The 19,204-nt window shown below is 38.6% G+C and overlaps 1 protein-coding gene across 5 annotated transcripts in view; it reads right to left on the bottom strand.

Moving 5' to 3' along the window:
* The window catches only part of PIK3CG (phosphatidylinositol-4,5-bisphosphate 3-kinase catalytic subunit gamma), a 34,626-nt gene extending 16,217 nt beyond the window's left edge, over positions 1 to 18,409 (bottom strand). Inside the window, exons 1-8 of one of the 5 annotated variants that reach the window (XM_086886766.1) lie at positions 17,147 to 17,488; positions 13,294 to 13,364; positions 13,126 to 13,186; positions 9,920 to 11,935; positions 5,745 to 5,810; positions 5,414 to 5,639; positions 2,618 to 2,721; positions 192 to 338 (exon numbers count right to left, since the gene is read on the bottom strand). In XM_086886766.1, coding sequence (XP_086742892.1) covers positions 192 to 338; positions 2,618 to 2,721; positions 5,414 to 5,639; positions 5,745 to 5,810; positions 9,920 to 11,923 — 2,547 coding nt within the window. In that variant the 5' untranslated portion in view covers positions 11,924 to 11,935; positions 13,126 to 13,186; positions 13,294 to 13,364; positions 17,147 to 17,488. Of the gene's footprint in view, positions 1 to 191; positions 339 to 2,617; positions 2,722 to 5,413; positions 5,640 to 5,744; positions 5,811 to 9,919; positions 11,936 to 13,125; positions 13,365 to 17,146; positions 17,541 to 17,737; positions 17,947 to 18,248 lie in introns of those variants that run through there. The other 4 variants (XM_086886764.1, XM_023918601.2, XM_086886763.1 and 1 more) reach the window with 4 other exon arrangements.
* Positions 18,410 to 19,204: the final 795 nt, after the last annotated feature.

Below are 19,204 nucleotides of genomic sequence, written 5' to 3'. Positions count from 1 at the left end.
ATAAAAAAATGTAGTATGACAAAGATGATCCAGTTTTGAAGTCAGCCTTGCCATACGGTTTTAAATACAAAAGACATCCTCGGATTTCACATGAACATTGAAGACAAGGTATACACACTTTGGAAAAGTAAAACAATTTTAAAATATTTTTAAATATTCATGTTATTCTTTTTAAGCTTTAGCTATCATACCTGTAAAATTAACATGTCCTGGCGGAGGTCATCTCCATGTTTGAAGATAATGCCTATGGTTTCATTTGACAGAGCTGTTGGATCTGCACATTTAAATTCAAGCCAGAGGGGCTTCTTCTTAGACGCCATTACTTTACATTTTTCTATCTGTGAAAGACACATTAATTGCTTGCTAGCCATTGTATGCCAACATCAACCCAAGAAACCTTTTTAACAGCAGCTACAGAATAGTTTACTAGCTTCCATTCAGCTATACCACAAGCAATTTACTGAGAGCACAAGTAAAGGACAGAGTTCAGTTGCCACACAAAGCCTTGCTCCTGCACAACTTTTAACCACTGTCCATGATAAAGGAAAAAGTGTATCTTGACTCTCCAAAACTGGATTTAGCTTGTAAATCTTCTTCAGACAGATTTAAAACAAGAATAGAGATTCTGACAAAACTGGAAAATACGGATCTTCACAAAGGCACTTTGACAGGTGCTCTACTAAACCAGAACATAATCATTGTCCAATGCAATTTACCACATCACCACCCTTCTGACTTCTAGCAACTACATTTCAGATTGCTTGATTCAATTCCCTTAGTAAATTGTTTAGATTCATGGGGGAAATGGCATTTTTGAAACTAATTTAATGTGATCATACATAAGATAAGAAAATAGACTCCCTATTTAGTTTTGTTACATTTTCAATACTGGTAGATTTAGTACTGAAACTGAAATATTTCAAATGTTTTCTCCAGTTATTTTGGCTAATACAACTGTAGTACGTCTTACTTTCTATTCTGGAATTCCTGATTCATTGTTGAACATTACTATGTACAATAAAGCCATGTAAAATTTAAAACAAACAAACAAACAAAAAAAACCCACACAAAAAATCAGTGTTTGAGAGCAGCAAAATTCATGATACAAGAGTATTTTAGTATATTTATGTTTCATCAACTGAAATTCTGAGCCTGTAGTTTAAAACAAAATAGTTTTTACCATCCTTTTTTTCAAAAGGGAAAGGAGTTTTTTAATCTTTGGACTTACTAGAAACTCTGATTTTGCTTCTAATATTTTGTTTAGACTTGTAAAATTTTAGGTTTTGAAGATTAGAGAAAAATAGTATCTTTTAGAATGAACATGAAAGCTTAGTTTGTTTTACCAAACATTTTTATTAATACAGTTTGGAAAAAGAAAATCTAACCCACCAATTTGGACATAGCTATCTTCCTTTGTAAATCTATTGATTAGTTCATCTAGTAAGGTCCTGTTAGGACTGAATACTTCCTAAGTGAAGGAAAACTAAAAAAATCCAGAGAAATCTTTTATTTTAAAAACTACTTTCTGTCAAACTGTTGATGATTTCTGTACATAAAAAAAAAAAATACATAGGAGAATATACAAAATATAAACAAGAAAATAGTATTCAAGAAGTCACAACTTATTTCTGAATAAGAAATGTCTGAATTGGCTTTTGGGCTGACAGTGCTTCAGCCAGGCTCACCTGAGAGGTGTTTAATTCTCTCAGCTTGAAGACAGCTTATAGCCTATCTCCCAAGGCACAGGTTTATTTAACAGAAACATGGCCATATCTAGACAATGCTTGAGCATCGCAATGCTTTGGCAGTTCCTTAAATTGGATGGTTTGTCTGTCTTTAGCTAGGAGAAAATTAAGCGGTTCTTTCCTTGTAGGGTCCTTGCTGCACATCAAGTGAGTCCAAGGCTCTTGACTGTGCTTCTTTACCCAGGCCTCACATTGCATTTCAGATGCATGATCTAATTTCCTCTCACTACATACCTGCTGACCTATGAATCTTTTTTTAACTCTGAGTCAACACAATTGCAATCTCACCACAAGACTGAAGGCCACAACATAGAAAACCCCAAGTGTTTCTTAGTGTATTTCTAACAAAATCATAATGTATTTTCTAACATAACCAACACAGAGATACTGAAATATCAGAAACAGCTGAGGTGGACATTTTTGTCAGGATGATGAAAGTCTGTACCCAAACCTTAGTGACAGATATGAATCAGGGTAAGACAGTGAAAATAACTGGAAGAATGGAAACTGAATATCCCGAAGCCCCTGAATCAGATAAAACTTTAATACAGTTATTTAATTAAATAAATAAATAAATAAAGTCAGCTACCTGGTTAAATCTTGTATTCAACTAATGGAAAAAGTATAATTGCCATTTAATGTTTAGAATTTCATGGGTTGTTGAATTTTTTTTTAGCACATGGTGGCATGTCATTACATTTAGAAAAATAATAATAGCTCTGGGAACAAAACCCTACAGAGTCGGTGCAATGGCATTGTATCCACAGAAAAATAAGACATTTTGACACATTAGCAAAACTTTTTACAAAGTGACACATACTTGCAAATAATATTTTTTTTAAATGATTTGTAGAAAGTCAGAATATACTTACCACTAGTGCTCCTGCTCTTAGCCCAGGATCATATGGAACTCTAAAACTTTCTGGAAGTTTGCTGCCCTGTAATTTTTCAAGCTTTTGTCTCAGCTGTGCAATAACTACAAGAAAGAAAACACAATGAAATCAAACATTGGAAGGCAAACAGGTTATAGGTAATCAAACTTGCTGAGCATTATACTTTGGCTAAAAAGCTCACTTTAGCTGCCATTTTAAATTGTTTCCCTCCTGCGTCTCCTGACCCAAGGAATGGAGGAAAACTCTTTAACCTGCACTATCAATGGTCAGGGCTGTTTTAGATACCTAAAGGTAAAGTTTTCAAAAACCTCAGAAGTCATGTGCCTTCTCTGCAGTATTAGAAACACTGCACAGTAAGAGTTTACACTAAAATGTCAGCTTTCATTTAAAAAACAAAACACAGTAGAACACACCAGAAAGTATTTTCCCTCATAACTGACAAGAAATGCAGACAGACTCATGGTTTTTGAATTCCTGGAATCAATTACTCTGTAACCATAATGAGACAAACTACAGAGACACTAAATTTCCTATCCTCCTAGAGCTGGTTTCATAGTTCTGCCTTTTAAATCTCACATTCCTGTAAGAAAAAAAATTTGCTGCATATTGATATGAACAAGAATTTTAATGTTCATAACTAAACACAATCTTTGAATTAATAAAACCTCAAGCTTCTGAAACTTCAACTCATATAGTTGTACAGTATAGATTATACAATGCATGATGTATTTTGCTCACCTCAGCTAGTGAGTGCCAGCAGCATAAGCAATACACTGGCTATTACCCTGTATCAGAGCAAAGACCTGAACACTGTCCTAAAAGAAACTGTAGCTACTCAGCAGAGGATGAGTATTGAAATATAAAGTAATGTAATTTGAAAACTGTAAGCAAACAAACTGAAGCTACAAAAGATTAGGAATAGTTGATTTTAAGACACAATTAAAGGCACTTCCTAAAACAATTTTCAAGTTGATCTGGCTTAAGAAGAAAGTGCTATGCATTTTAAGTGATGGAACAGCTGCATAGACACATTCTTGGGAGACAAATCATCTAGCACAGAGGGTGATGAAAGCAGATAATCCCATGCAAGATGTAATATTATGATTTTAAGAATGAATTTAATTATTATTCCTTGCTATCTTCAAATATAAGCAAAGAGATTACAGTGAAAAGTGAAAGAAATAGTTTGACAACATATTTGCTACTGGAATAGTATGGACCTAGTAGGAAGGAATCTACAAACACTGGAGAAACATATATACAATCAGACGAGACTGCATCACAGAATGAAATGAAACAGGACAAAACATTCAGAATGAAAATATGAACAATGATGAACATAGAAATGTTGAGACAAAAACAAAGCAATAACCTACAGAATAAACTTTAGGATATACGCTTTTAAAAATAAAAGAAGTAGAGAGTGCCTGTAGAAAAAATATGTCTTCAGTAATTTGAGAATAAATTACATCAGATATAGTCTCATTAGGACATTCCACAGTTTCAGGAAGCCTTATTCAGTGAAAATGTCAATTATATAAGTCATCTTTCAGTTTCTGCTGTACATTACATCCAAAGATTCTTTAACTTCAAAATCTGGTGGGTGTTAATATGATTGCTTTCCCTTGAAGCTTTTCTTCTTTTCCCACATATCCTTCAAAGATAATGTATTATGGAATCCACTGCTCTTACAGACATGTACATCTGCAAGGTGGTATCATTTCTTTCCAAAATAATGGGATTCTGACTAAATACATTTAGAGTATAGAATATTTTAAGAAAAAATTTAGGAAGTTGCTTAGAAACAGTGTTTTATATGGGGCTTTAATAAGTCCCTTAACTCACGCTATGTGGTAACATAACAGATTTTATATTATATATTGAAGAATAAATTCGTATTTCCTTCAAATCCCTTTTGAAACACCGCCACAGTCACTTCTGCACAGCCAGACTGGAAAAGCTTTCCAATCCAAGGACTTCCTGGCCTGGAGCATACCAGACTGAACATGCAGGGAGACGTAGTCTTTCTACAGCTTTTAAAATTTTAATACTGTCATATGTCTTCTCGAACTTACTCCCAACACCAAGCAAGCAACAGGAATGAGGATAACCAACTTTTAAGAAAGTTGGGGGGGAGGTGGGGAGGGAAAAGGCAGACAAAACTCAGAGGTAAAGAGGCATTGCATAACCCTACTGTGACTTCCAACAAATATTGAAATAGCAATAAATATTGAAATAACAATACCACATCTGTCTCACAGGACTCCTCAAAGATGTGCCCTGTATATTCACCCCTGATCCACTAGTTACTTCTGTGGCATAGCAGAGGTTGCACTGGACTCCTCCCTGATCTTCCTGCCAAAAATCTTCTAGTGAGAGTTTACAGGAAGATTATATTTCTTAAGTATCACTTTTAATTTCCAGTTGATGTTTGTGTCTTTCTTTAGCACTGGCATTCAGTTAATGTACAAGAACTTATCTGTTTTCCAGTTGGCATGGCATGAGGTTGAAGAAGATAAGCCAAAGCTTGGGAAAGTACTGGGTGTCTAGAAGATTGATATTCTTCCCCTTTTGGGGTGAAATGAGCAACCAAATCTATTACTGGTTCAATCATTATTAACTTACACTCACACTTTAAAGAAAGTAAAAATTATTCCCTTTGACAGCAATTTATCTACAGATTTTCTTAATGAACAGTACAATTTGCTGCCTAGTTTTTCACACCATAAGAAAAAAACCAATATTAACAACAAAGAAATGCCTGTTAGCAAATACCTTGAGAAGTAACATCATACTTTTCTGCAGAAACGGATTTAATCTCCATTGTGACTTTATGCAGCAATTCAATTACTTGAACCTGCTTCATGAAATCATGCAGCATTGCTTTTCCACAGCCCCTAAGGTAGGCTTCAAGGATGACTGCAAACCTCTGCTGGTAGTGCATGGACTGGGCAATTTCACTTCTTAAGAACCAAAACAAGAAGTGACCAATTCTTTTGTTCTACAGGTAAAGAAAAACACTAAAAATTAGCATTCATTTCTTGACAAAGGGTTTTAATAATGCCAGCAACTTCAGCATAAGTTGCCTGTATTTTGAAGTACTTACTCTCAAACCACGTTTCAGCAAAAATCTGGCTAATGCGCTGTCATGATATGGCTCAAATTTCACAGCCTGAGTAATACAAACATAGAAAATGTTGTTAACACATTTAACACTGCTTTGACTTAACCAAGGACATCTAGAGAACATACTGCTGCAGGAGTAGAAAATGTATAACAAAGCAGGTCTTTTTCAGGCTTCTCTGTCTGATTCAAGAAGCACACTTTCTTTGCAACAGGTTCTTTTCAGGTTTATTATTAATATGATAATGCATGGTGTGGACTACCTAACCAGAGTGCAACCTAAGCATATGCAAAAAGCAACATCATTCTTGGCAAAAAACAGAAAGATAAAAAAACAGTCTGCAGTATGACTGATACTGAGAATGCTTGAAATGATTACTGTCAGATGGAATAATGTATTTCTAACAGCTCTTTAATAAAACATTTCAATAATAAAATACTGGTTTTGGTCAACATCCGCTACTTTGAGACTAGGATTCACTGCTGGATTCCCCAGAAAAAACCAGGATAAAGGAGCAGCTTTTTAGAGCAGTTATCTGGCCTTTACTCTGTAAATGGGTGACAGAATAAAACTTCTGATACACATCCTACAATAATGAAATACAATTAAGAGGAAGACTTGACCAGACCTTTTGTTTTTTACTTACTGCGAAAACAGAAGTATTTTTTCTCTTTCAAAAGTTGCTCCCCTCCACCCAAGCCCACAGACATTTCCAAGTTACTGCCAAAAATGGAGGTGGGGGGAAAGCAAACAACAGCATTTGAATTTTTTTTCTGTTATTCTCCCCTCCATCCCAATAACCAAGTGAATTGGTCTACCAGAAAACCATCACACTTCCAAATTCTGGGTAGTACCAGGGAACTGCTCCACTTCAACTCATTTTTCCAGAAGCTTCTTTCATGTTGCTTGAGGAATTCAAGCTTATAGAAGGTTTGTATTCAGATTAATGGTGGAAAAAAAGTATGCACTTATATCCCATGGCAACAAAAGAGAAATAAGAAGCATACAGTCTATGAATCAGAGTCACAAAATCCCTGTCATGGACTGAGGGGGTTGGTGAATGGCTTTGGCTTCTGGAAATAGAGTGCCAGGAAGCAGCCTGTAGGGAGATTAAGGGAAAACAAAGGGATGCGCAGAGAGCTGGGTGCATGTAGTATGCTCAGCTTTCAGAAGCAACAAAGTATGCAACAGTTATTCAACAGAATAGAATAGAATAGAATGGCTCTTTCAAGATCACTGCAGTCTGCAGCTTGCAAAGAAGCAACCAAGCCATCAGCAAAGGTCTGCTAAATTCATCAAAGAAATCATAGTGTTATAAACTCTTACAACTACTGTGGCACACAGTTGCATTTTTATTATTAAAATATCAATATGATTTCTGAAATGTAAATTCTCCTGTGGGTTTAATCAAAAGAAAAAAAAAAAATCAAGTCAACCTTCCTGAATGAGGCAACTTATAAAAATGTTACAAAGACATGTTCTTCCTAGCTGCTGGCTAAGAGAAAGACAAGAAAGCCAAGCACCAGACAGACAAAAAAGCCAAGCACCAGACTTGCCCTTCTCCTGTATCATAATTCTGCAAGAACTGTCTTGACTGTCTCTGCAGTACTGTTTTATATCCCAAACAATATCATCTTATTTAGGAAAGACAATGAGAATTCACAAATATAACAATATATACATCCTTTTACTTTGTGCATGAGATTATGAGGCATGAGGGGTTTTTAATGGAAATAAATTTCCACTGCAGTAAGGTGCCCAAAAGCAATAATTATCACAAAAATTCAAATGGATTTTCTTACAGTTCCAAGAAAGCCTGTTATAAACCTCACTCTGGTATATACTATGCTTAATGTTTGCATGACCTTGAAAAACAAGTTTTGGTTGAAATACAGTCAAAAAACCGACCTTTACTTCAAACAAAACCTCCTTATTGAACTTGCAAAAATATTTTAACATAAAACAACATTAAAAAATGTATTATGACCATCCTTACTGAGCTGATGTTTTTTAAAAATCCAGCCCTTTTTTCTTCACAGAGTCAAATATGAACTTTTGCACACCAGCAATAAAAGATGGTCATTAAAAAATATCTCCTGGCACTACACCAGGTCCCTGTGTGGACCTTTTCCTTGTCAGTTCAGCAGAGGGCCTTTACTCAGCACCATATACATGCAGTAGAGCCATTGGTGTTTATCTTACAAAGAATTTTGTTGCATTTTAACTATCCTATCCATGGTTTATCAACTGTACAGAGAAGAACAGAGATAGGAAGCTCAATAGGTTGATTTACGGTGTGGCTGCTTCTATTTGAAATAAACTTGTGGGGAAATAAAATGCTTGATTTCTAACTCCACAGAAGATAAAATGGGGATATCCTGTGCAGAGTGAAATAAGCCATAGAGCTTTCATAAAAGTGACAACCATTCGCAGAAGAGATGTGTCCACTGGAGCAGAGGAATGGCCAACATCCATTCTCTGAAAAATGTAGATTTTAAATACACTGTCATACCAAAACTTTGCTGCAGAATGCTGACAGCTTATGCTCCATAGTTAGCTAAGAAATAAAGACAAGGAAAGCAGCAGAGAGGTAAAAGTTGGAATCTAGCATGGTTTTCATTTTTAAGGATGGTAAGCTCATTATTTCTTACACCACCATTTACTAAAAATGACACAGTGAACTTAAGGCACTATTATTTTATGCTACAGTATTTTATTTAACTGTTAGAAAGGTTTATTATTTTTAAAACTCACCAGATTTGTACTTCTTCAAAGCAAACAATTTAAAAAAAAAGGGAAACAACCCCAGTATTTCCCCTTTTTTCTCAGGCATTTTGATAGCAACCAATCATCATCCCAAACTCCTAATTCAGATATAAAAAAGAAGTGAATAAAATTGCTGAGCCACATGTAGACAGTGAGAGCTCACAAGCCAAGAATATATATAGCAGCAGCTATGTGGGAGGCCCAATGAGGCAACCGTAGCAACTCCTTTAGTTAATGCAGAAGTGCATAAATTCTGCCTAATCTTCAGACAAGCAAAGACAAGGCTAGAAAGGCTTTGTTGAAAGCACTACCAATGTGCAGCATAATCTGAAATACTAACTTCATTTTCCTGGGATTCTGGGTTCTCTCTGAACCTGCAGAAATAAAAAGTGGCTAGCTGCAGTAGTTCCATTTTTTTTTTTTTAATTTTGAATGTTGTTCTCTGATTTTTTGAAAAAAGAATTTCCTGCTCTGAAGAATAACAGTCTTTCCTTGCAAAACACAGCCCTGTCAGGTGTAGAAGACCTGCAGACCTACCTGGCTCTAGGGGCTGTGCTTACCAGAAAGAATACAAGGTTACACCTTCCATCAGACACCAGAGGAGACTTTGCCACTGCCAGCTGATGGCATCATCTTGAGAGAAGAGCAACCAAACCAAGTTTCTTGTGTAACTGATATAAACCTTCCCAGGATTTGATCTGGCAGATGCACACACAAAGTGCTTCAAATCAATACAGCAGTGATTCCTTGCTGTTAGAACCACAATTTTGCATCCAAGTTCCTAGAAGGATTTAATCTTAGGATGTAGTCCTGTCAACTCTTCAGCTATTTTCAAAATTTTGGGGGAGGGGGAATTTCTAGCTAAATTTGCTCCCCTTAACAGCACAAGACTGAAGTTGCTGCATCCACTGGTGTTCTTGACCTAAAAGTTTCCTTCAGGCTTTGCCCATGTCAACATCTGCATTTGCTTGTTTTCTATCTACACTCTTTCTAAATTATCTAAATTATCCGTAAAGTCAGTCAACAACTCTTCAGTGCTGTGTAATTCAGACCCGATATGAACAGGATTGCAGATGGCACAGTTAGGATTTATTCCCATCACAGCTGTACTGGCATTAACCATTTCCAGAAAAAATTACTACTGTAAAAACAAGTTGCAAATCATAAGACACAAAGCAATGGTACCACAAAAACATCAACAAAAGCAAAAGACAAAAAGTAGAAAAAGTGTATTTTGCATTAATCTGGTTACTACCACTGCTTTGACTAAACATTGAAGACTTCAAAAATAGGGAATACTAACAAGACCTATTAAAATAGGAAATGTAAATTATCGGGTAATGCAAATATATTTCTGGAAGGCAGAGCTCAGGAATGCAAATACACCTCACCTGCACAAGCTGTAAAAGATAATGAAGAACATCATCATCTTCTAAACTTTCCAATTTTTGAACTGCCATTGCTCGGACATTTTCATCTGAGAAGTTACAGTCCAGAAGTTGCATTGTGAGTCCAACATCTAAAGTGCTCTGATCCCAAATCTCTTTTTTAGCTAGCAACTGGTATGTTTTAGCCACTATTTCTTGTTGTCCCCATTTCACAGAGCTAAGCAGCTTAGGATATGCCTTGGGGTGCTTTATGCTCTCGTATCTAAAATGCCACAACAGTTCTTTGTCCTCAGGAGAAAGTGGATTAAGTGGGTCAGTTGCTATGATCTCTTCAAGTTGCTTGCGAAGCTGGTTGGGCATTTCAGCTCGGGTCCTGTCCCCCTGGGGGTCTGATGATATCCTATGCTTGGGCAAGGCAATTGGGTGACAATATTTGTCCAGCACAATAGAGATAGCCATTGAATTTTCTTTATCTGGGTTAGTTGCTGATGTGAGTTTGTCTGCATTTATACTTCCTTGTTCTTCCCCCTTACCTGGAATTTTCCACATGTGGAGCACATACTCCCCACTTCGTAGCAAAAAACGGTGATCTATCAACAAAAGATTTACATAATAGAGAAGCTGGGTTTTGCATTTTGCATCAGAGTTAGAGGATTCATGTGACTGAAGGTTTGTCTTTGCAGATGGTCCCTGTGCTTTGCCGCAGTATATCTGAAGATTCAGAAGTGCTCCTTTAGGCAAATCCTTGATTTTGATATCAAACTCCAACCAAATATTCCACAGAACCTCCTCAGTAAAAGGCTTTGATGAAGTCCTTCTCTGTGAAAGGAGCTGCTGCCCGTGTTGAATGTTAGCCTCTACAAATACAGTAAGATCAGTATTTCTTGGTAAAACTGGGATATCGATGCCAATTATTTTCACTCTAAATTTTCTATTACAATCCCACAAAGAGATAGTGAAGACTCTCTCATGATCTTTCCCATCTATTGTCAACTGCTCATGATACCCTGTAACTCCTGTACAATCATCCACCAAGGGCCATTCCTCCTTCCGAACCTCATCTTCATTCGGGTCTGGGGGATTGTCAAGGACAAGGTGGATTTCTTCCCCATTCTTAAGGCATTGTCTTATCCAGTGAAAATCTTTGATTGGTGTCTCTCCAGTAATGTACTCATCTCTGCCACAAACCCTGAGAACAAAATCCAGTTCACTATGATCTTCAGGAATGTCCATCAAAGACTTTTTCTTTGCCATTTTTGTGAAGAAGCTGTGGAGAATCATATCCGGAGTGTCATCTATTGACACTTTAATTTTCTGACTAGTTGTTCCTCTATGTATGATTATGAAAATGTTATTATTAGTGATTTTTTTAAATAAATATTCTGGGAGTGGCTTAGATGTAGTCCATGGGTGCATTGCATATAATTTAGGATCTCTGCAGGCTACCTCTATCATTCGTGGAGTGACTAATCTGCGTCGGGTAAATTCTAGTTCATCATCATGCACATTGCTTACATCAGTGACATCATAACCAATTAAATCATTAAGTTGCTGCTGAAATTCCTGAACTTCTTCTGATGGTTTTTGTTTCTGGACAACATAGATCTTGCCTACCTTTTTCTGTAACACCTTCCAGTATAATATGCAGTCCAAAGTCTGTAATAGTTGATGTTTATCATAAATTTCATACCATTGCCCTTTCTTCTGATACTGAAGAATAAACTGATCTGGCGTGAATGCATGGTAGAAATCTGTGGTTTGACTCATCTCTATTGCACGCATCCAAATCTGTGCCTTCATTTGCTCAACCGTACAGTTGCCAGCTATTTCGAGTAACATAATTTCTGGTGCTTTAGTATGTTTATTGCTTGTAGGTAAAATGAACTCAATGGATATCAGTTCCATTGATGAAAAACTACTCGATGTACAATGAGGTTTCATTCTTCTTCTCCTTCGTTTGTTTTCCTCTCTCATAACAACAGGTTGTTCATGATCCCCCAACTCCATGCCAGAAGATATCTAGCAAAACATACAATTACTTGATTACTTTCTCATTTACATTTATCTTTACTGTTACTTTCTAATTTTTCATATATATTTTTTATTTCTACTTCCACTTAATTTCTGGTCACAAATACTTGATTTACATAAACCACTTCAGATGCAATCTATTCAATTCAATACCAAATATAAATAAAAAAATCTCCAACCAGCTCTCCAGTGATTAAGTAATTAAAATAGAGGTTTTAAATATCCTGCCCAGATTTTACTGAGAATAAGCAGTTTGAATGTGCAACCTCCATATTGATTAGTTCTTGCTTCTATTCAATCAAGCACTGATTCTACTTCTGTCTCATCTGTTTTGATGCTGCTGATGTTAACATAAGTGGGTTTTCATAGAAATCAAAAGACACACTCCTGTATATGAATAGAATGCAGTCCCACTGAGCTCCAGGAATGGCAGAAAGTAACAAAACAAGCAGTTTATTTGCAGTCTGGACAGACATGAGCCTATTCCCAGTTTCTTCTGCCTCTCTTTTTAGTGATGAGGAAACAGGACTTCAACCTAAAAAAAGCCCTTAGGATGCAAAATCAGGGACTATTTCTGAAGATATATTTTAACATTCATCTAAATTCAAGGTGAGTATCCTTAGATGCGCTTCTTTTAAATAAATTAATTCACCAGACTGATAATATCCATCCATTTTCAAAGTACACACTGCCAACATGAACTGCTAGTTATAGAAGAAAAATCACCCAAGCTGATGCTGATTTATTACTCTATACATGAAATCACACCTAAAACACCAGTAAAACAATATTAAACATGAGTAGCCTACCTTATCAGCATTCACTAAACAAAAAATATTGTATAATACAAAACCAGCACACTCAGTTAATCTCCATTGACCAATATTAAAATGGAAATTATTCAGTGCTGATCAAGTGCACTCGCACAAGCCAAGTTACAGAAACATACTGAACTTCTTTTCCAAGCAACACTTTCTACACATAAAATCTTTAACTGCTGGAGAAAAGTAAAGCCAGTGTAATGATGCCTTAGGAGATAATAAAAGAAGCAGATAAAAATATAAAATATTAAACTCTAACAACATAGAATGCTAACTAAAATTCTTCTTTTGACTTCCAGAAAGCAGCAACTGTGGACACACCACCTCTATAATTGACAAAGTATAAGGAAATATTACCTGCTTATAAAACAAAGGCTGAATTGCCGAAGATGACTCATTTGTTTAAATTCTGTAGTTCCTATTTTTTAAAAAGAAGATCATTCACACAAAAAATTTCTTTGTTTAAGCTGTTCTGCTTTTCTTGCTCGCTCTCATATCCAGATGCAAAGGAAGTGCTGCACTTACCAGGAAGGAAGTTTTAACCAAGTTGATTATACATATGATTGCTCATTTTAAAAGAAGTCAGAATGCTTTTCCTGTTACAACAGTAAAAATACACCAACAGTGCATCAATTTAACACACATGTATAGAAGACATGTTTAGAGGCTTTTAAAAATAGCAAAGAATAATCTGGGAAATAAATTTAATGAATTCAAATAAGGTATTTAAACCAAATATATTTTTGAGCTGTTACCTCACAAAATAATTAAATACAAATAGTAGATAAAAGACAACTAAATATGCAATGTTTCATTATTTTAATTTGTACAGTGATGGCCATTTGAGGAATCCCAACTTAAATTTATTAGAGATTTTTAAGCCAGTCTCCATACAGGCATCTCACAGAGATTGTATATGCCAAGGATCTTGTATGGTAACCTCAACAGCAGAACTACTGGGCAGCCTTACCCAAAATATCTTTAACTCATTCATTTATGGTTACAAACATACAGTTAAATCCACTAGAAATGATGACTTTAGATTCAGGAAGAAATTAAACCATAGACTTTCAACCCTAATTCTTGTGGTTATCTACAACTTCAGGTGCTCTTCTTTTACTAAAAATATTATCCCCGCAGAAAAAAAAACATTAGGGAAAACATGTTCAAAACAGAAAGAAAAGACATACACCCCTCTAATTTCATGCCTTTTCTTTATGACTTTTCCAGTGAAATACTAATCTTTTGAAGAGCATCAAGCACTACAAATCCTACAGTGGTAGTAGATATCATGCAAAAATGATGACTCTTGAAAAAGAGGAAAAAAATGTGAAAAAACTGAAAAGTTGTCTACTTTTAACCCCTCCCTCTGTATTGGCAAAAAAATCTGACAGTCTCTTACTTGCCTCCAACATACCAAGGCTGATTAACATGCTGCCAAGGTTAAAAAGCATAAAATACCCTCCACCACTGGCACAGCTCTTCTCACTCTGAGCATCACTCTACTTGTCAGCATTACTGAATGCTTTAAAAGACATTTAAAAGCTAAGATCTTTTCTTTTTAGAGGTTATTTTTCTCAGGAGGTCAGTTTGGGGGAAACACACTCTGTCCCAGATCCTTCTATCTTTCAAAGCCAATATTTGAATTTTCTCAATGTAGCGGTGAAGTTACCCTGAACATTTTGTTGCTGACATGAAATCTACCCATCTTGGCCAAGACACCTCCAAAACTCATCCTCCACCTACGTGCAGCCTGTCAGTATTCATCAGCCACAGCCTTTGTGGCATCTCAGCATTACACACTGTGCTCCTCTCCCATCTCAATTCTAAAATACAAAGTAGTCATGTATTTCTCTTCATTTAGACATAAGCAACTAGCATTAAGGTTTTTTTCATGCCAACAGGTTATATAGATTTTTGCAGAGTCCTTCCTCTAAAAGTCATTGTGCTACCCCATTAAGTAAACCTGGAGTCATTTCAGTTTCATTGGGTTCTGCAGATCCAAGAAACCTTCCTGGTTTAAAATGTCCTCAGCCTGCTCCTCTGAGTCATGCACCTGAGGATTAATTCTTCAAACACATGTACATACAAATAGCTCTTCTACCACTACTCCATAGATCAAGACATCAAGACAAGCAAAGGCAGCATCTCTTCCTCATGCGCACAAAACTAACCTGTACATTTCTCAGTGAGTGCACTTGTTTCACATTCTCATCCACTTATAAAGGCAGGTAGAGCATAACTTTTGTGGGTTCAGATATTCCCTCACAAACTGTATCAGACACAACACAAAACGTGTGGCAGTGGCACTTTCTGTAGCTGCCTTGGCCATACAAGGCTGTCTTTTCTCCTGCATTAATTTAGATTGTGACCTGTTATGTCTAGTTCAACCCACTCCAATCTCAATCTGCAGTTCTGCTCTGACCCCTTTTTGTCAGCTTTAGAAGGCAACTCTTGGAGTGACAGTTGTCTCTCATCTGTCTGTGCAATGACCCATTCTTATGGTGACACCAAATTGTATCCATTTCCTGCTAATCCATGTGTTGGCAAAACCATATTTCCTCATGTATATGAATCTTTGTGCAAATAAAACTTTGATGTTTATAATGAAAAATCATTTCATGTTAAGTTCCTAAAACCATTGTCATGCCTAAGCTTTACTTACAGTAATGGCATTTCAATAATTCTACTGCAACAACACCCAAAAAAAGGGGGGCGGGGGGGGGGGGGGGCGGAATTGCTCTGTTTTATTTCTAATTCTAATGGGCCTCATCAACCCTGAATATCCCTGTATTACAAGAACTGTCCTACACTGGTCCAAAAATCCTGATGGGGTCCAATGGAGAAGAAAAATATGGGCCTGTAAAAGGTAACTAAGATGAGCAAGCAGTCTTGCCTTTGTCTCTAGTTGTGTTCCTATCTCATCACTCAGATCACCAACCTGATCATAACAAAACCAGCAAAAAAAATTGGTTGACTTTCAGCTGGATCAGTTCCTTTATCTGACTCAATCTGCATCCACTTGCAGGAGTGGATGGGCAGCAACAGAAGAGGAGGAAAGGGAATGAAGCCAGCACGGTTAAACATAACTGAAACTGAAACATGATTCACAGCAAGATTAGGAGATACACTAATGAGTAAAGTGTTAAATTATTTGAAAAAACTGGCTGAAAGGTGCTTTAAAAAGACAATGTGGCGTTACGATGTATTACTTATTTGGCTACAAAAAAATTAGAATAACTGTCAGTCTTCACTGCTCTGTTAATACTATGCTAGAATTCTACTAGTTACTATCATGCTTATTCTATTTTAGTTTCTGCTTCTGTTTTAATCCATCATGTGAATTACTATACCATATTTTATTTTACCACCTTATTTTAATATTAATCTTTTCACTTTAGTATGAACTCCTTCCCAGACAACTTAACTTTCAAGAAAATAAGCACTCTCTACCAGCGTAAGAATTACCTTGTGCATGCATTATGTAAATACAACACTAAAGTTTACATTCACAGTTTCAGACAAAGTTCACTTGAAGGATAAATTTTAAAAACCAAAACTGTCATGACAAGACTCAAAGTTCTCCAAGCAGCATACTACATTTACTTGCCCACACTGTTGTGTAGCAGGAGATGGCTTTGCACTTGCTGGACAGAAATAGATCATCCCTACACCTGCAGTGATCCAGTGCTGAACTTCACAGGTAAGATACAGCACTAACATTTCAAGCATAAACACAACAACCAAATACCACTTGGCTCAGTTTCTCTGTCAGATCTAGCAACTACTAGCTCCCATGGGAAATAAATGAGGGCAGGTTCCCATTATCAAGTAAACTTCACAGGTAATGCAGTCACATTCCTTATCAAAAGTGTATGAACCAGCAAATACAGCTTGGTCGGGAGGCTGAGGAGTCAATCAGACTGCTGTTACAGCTGTAGCATTTTCAGGATGTCCTGCCTTCACCTCCTTTAGTTTCTATATGAGTTATCTATTTGGGGCTCCTGGAACAAACAATAACTTCTAGCTGGTTCTGAAAATTTAGGTAAGAATTTCGGCAAAGTTCTAGCTAACTGGGGTTGCACAAGTGATCTAGTGGTAATCTTGAAGTAATACACCTTGGAACCAAGACTTTGCAGAGTTTAAACCCCAGAGATGGCTGCTATTGCTCCTGCTGGGACACACTGACACTGCCTGTCCTGTCAACTTGTGCCCGGTTTTCTATCACTGATTGTTAACTGCGTGATCTAATCTACACCAGCAACCGACTCCCGAACGCCCTCAGCTATTATTTCAGAGGGACTGTTGTGTAGAAAGGTTTCATGGTCTACACGTATCAGATAGACACAAGAAATTTATTGGATGAGAAAATAATTACTGTTTGAAAGCCGTGTTTCAGCAGAGCTGACTCACTGATCTTAAGACTCGGAGAACTGTCTACTGTTCTGTATCCTTCACTTCGGATTGTTTCATTCAACGTTCAAACAGCTTCCTCAGCGGGTCTGGCATCAAACTCCTTAACTCCCGTTCGGGCCGTGCCGTGAGGCGGGACCAAGGCCGAGAGGAACCGGGCTGCACGGGGGGCTCAGCAGTGCCGGCTGCGCCGTGGACCGCAGGGCGACCCCGGCCAGCCGCACACTCCCGCGGAAAGGGGCTCCGCGCACGGGAGCCAGGAGCAGCGGGCCGGGACTGCCTCCCTTCCTCCTTCCCTCCCGCCCCCGGCCCACCGCCCGGGCCCAGAGATGGCGGCCGCCGCCGCCTGCGGGAGGGCTAACCTTGCCGCGCCCGCCCCGCCGGGACTGCCGGGGCCGGGGGCGCCCTGAGGCGGGAGCGGGGCTGGGATGGGTCCGCCCGCGGCCGGCGCGGGGAACAGAACCGCGCCACCGCCTGCGAGCCCGGGCCTCAGGCAGTGCCGGCCCGGGGCGGGATCCGCCGCGACCCCCGCTGCCCCCGGCACGGAGCTACTCACCGCAGCAGCGGCCCCGGCCCCGGCTCCGGACAGGTGTTTCCCTCAGCAGGAAGCTGAGGAAAAGCGGCGGGGCCGGCGGGGAGGCTCCATAGCCGGCGGCAGAGGCAGCTCCGAAGCCGCCGCCAATCACACGCCGGGCAAAAAGGGAACCGGCTGCGGGGCCTCCCCGCCCCGCCGCGGCCTCGGGCACCCGGCCCCGGGCCCGGCCCGGCCGCATCAGCCGGAGCGCGCACAGAGCCTCTGGTGGGGTGAAAGCACTACAGCCGCGGTGAGGCTTAGTCGCTGGCATAAGGCACGCAGGACGTGTCCTGGTCTCAGCACAGGCAGCAAAACCTCCCTGGGCGCAGCTTCTTGGCGTGCTCCTTGCCCAGGGCCCCACAGCCGGCTTGTCCATGGCGACCCCCGCCTGCCCGGCCAGCCCTGACAGCTCCTTCAGCTCCACACCTCACGGCAGGGACAAATTGGTTTGTCTAAACTGCTCTCAAAAAAACCCCTGGAGATGGCAACCTACTCCAGAGTGGTGGTCTGCTCTAGGAAGGATTTTCATGCTGTCTGATTCAAAGTCTTCGACAGACTGAGCATCTTGCTTGTCTTATTCCTCTTATTTGGTTTGGAGGTTTTCTTCCTTCCTCCCCTCCAGCTACTTTCTTGATTGAATTTGCTGCATTAACTGTTTTCCTACTGTTTTTCCATCTCCAGTTGGGACAGTCCTGGAGCTCCCTTTTTAGGTCATGTTCCTTAGACTGCCTGTGATTCCTGTAGCTTGCTTCCAGGTTCTTGCCAATTGGGCCACATTCTTTTTGGAAAGCACTTTTCAAAACTGGACATAGTAGTGCTCCAGCTAAGGCCTTGCCAAGGCTGCCCACAGCAGGAGGATTAATTCATCAGTCTTATGGTGCCAGACTCCAACTGCAGCTCAGGCATAACCATTCATATTCAATTAAAACAAACAAACAACTCCTCCTCACCACTCTTTCTCCATCCAGGCTGTTGTCTGTTTGGCTCTGAATGGAGCTGAGTGTTTCTGTCTCCACAGCTCTTGGTCTGAGCGAACAGCAAAACTCTTTCCATGATTATATTGATATTTTTTTGACCCAGATCTTGCAGTGAGATTGACAGGTGAACTCTGTATGGCACAGAGTACACACACCTGGCCTGAAAGCTATGCTGAGATAAGGTTACATCTTCAGGGAACACTCTACAAAACCATAAGTTGCCACAAAGTCTTCAAAAATTATTATGATTTTTCTAGGTACACCTTCTTAACTTCCATAGAAAGAAAATATCAGAAAGAAATAACTACTATGTTACATGTACAGATGCTATTATAAAAGGTTGGGTAATTGTTTTCATAGCATCAATAAATTCTTTTGACTGAAAAAATCATTTTCATGGTATTAAGAATCATACCAGCCTGAAGCAGAAAAGAGAAATTTCTGTTTCAAAATGAATATACATTACACTGTG

The sequence above is a fragment of the Cyanistes caeruleus genome, chromosome 4, assembly GCF_971803275.1.
Source record: "Cyanistes caeruleus chromosome 4, bCyaCae1.hap1.1, whole genome shotgun sequence".
Classification (NCBI taxonomy): domain Eukaryota; kingdom Metazoa; phylum Chordata; class Aves; order Passeriformes; family Paridae; genus Cyanistes; species Cyanistes caeruleus.
This window is presented reverse-complemented; position numbering and strand designations above follow the sequence as displayed.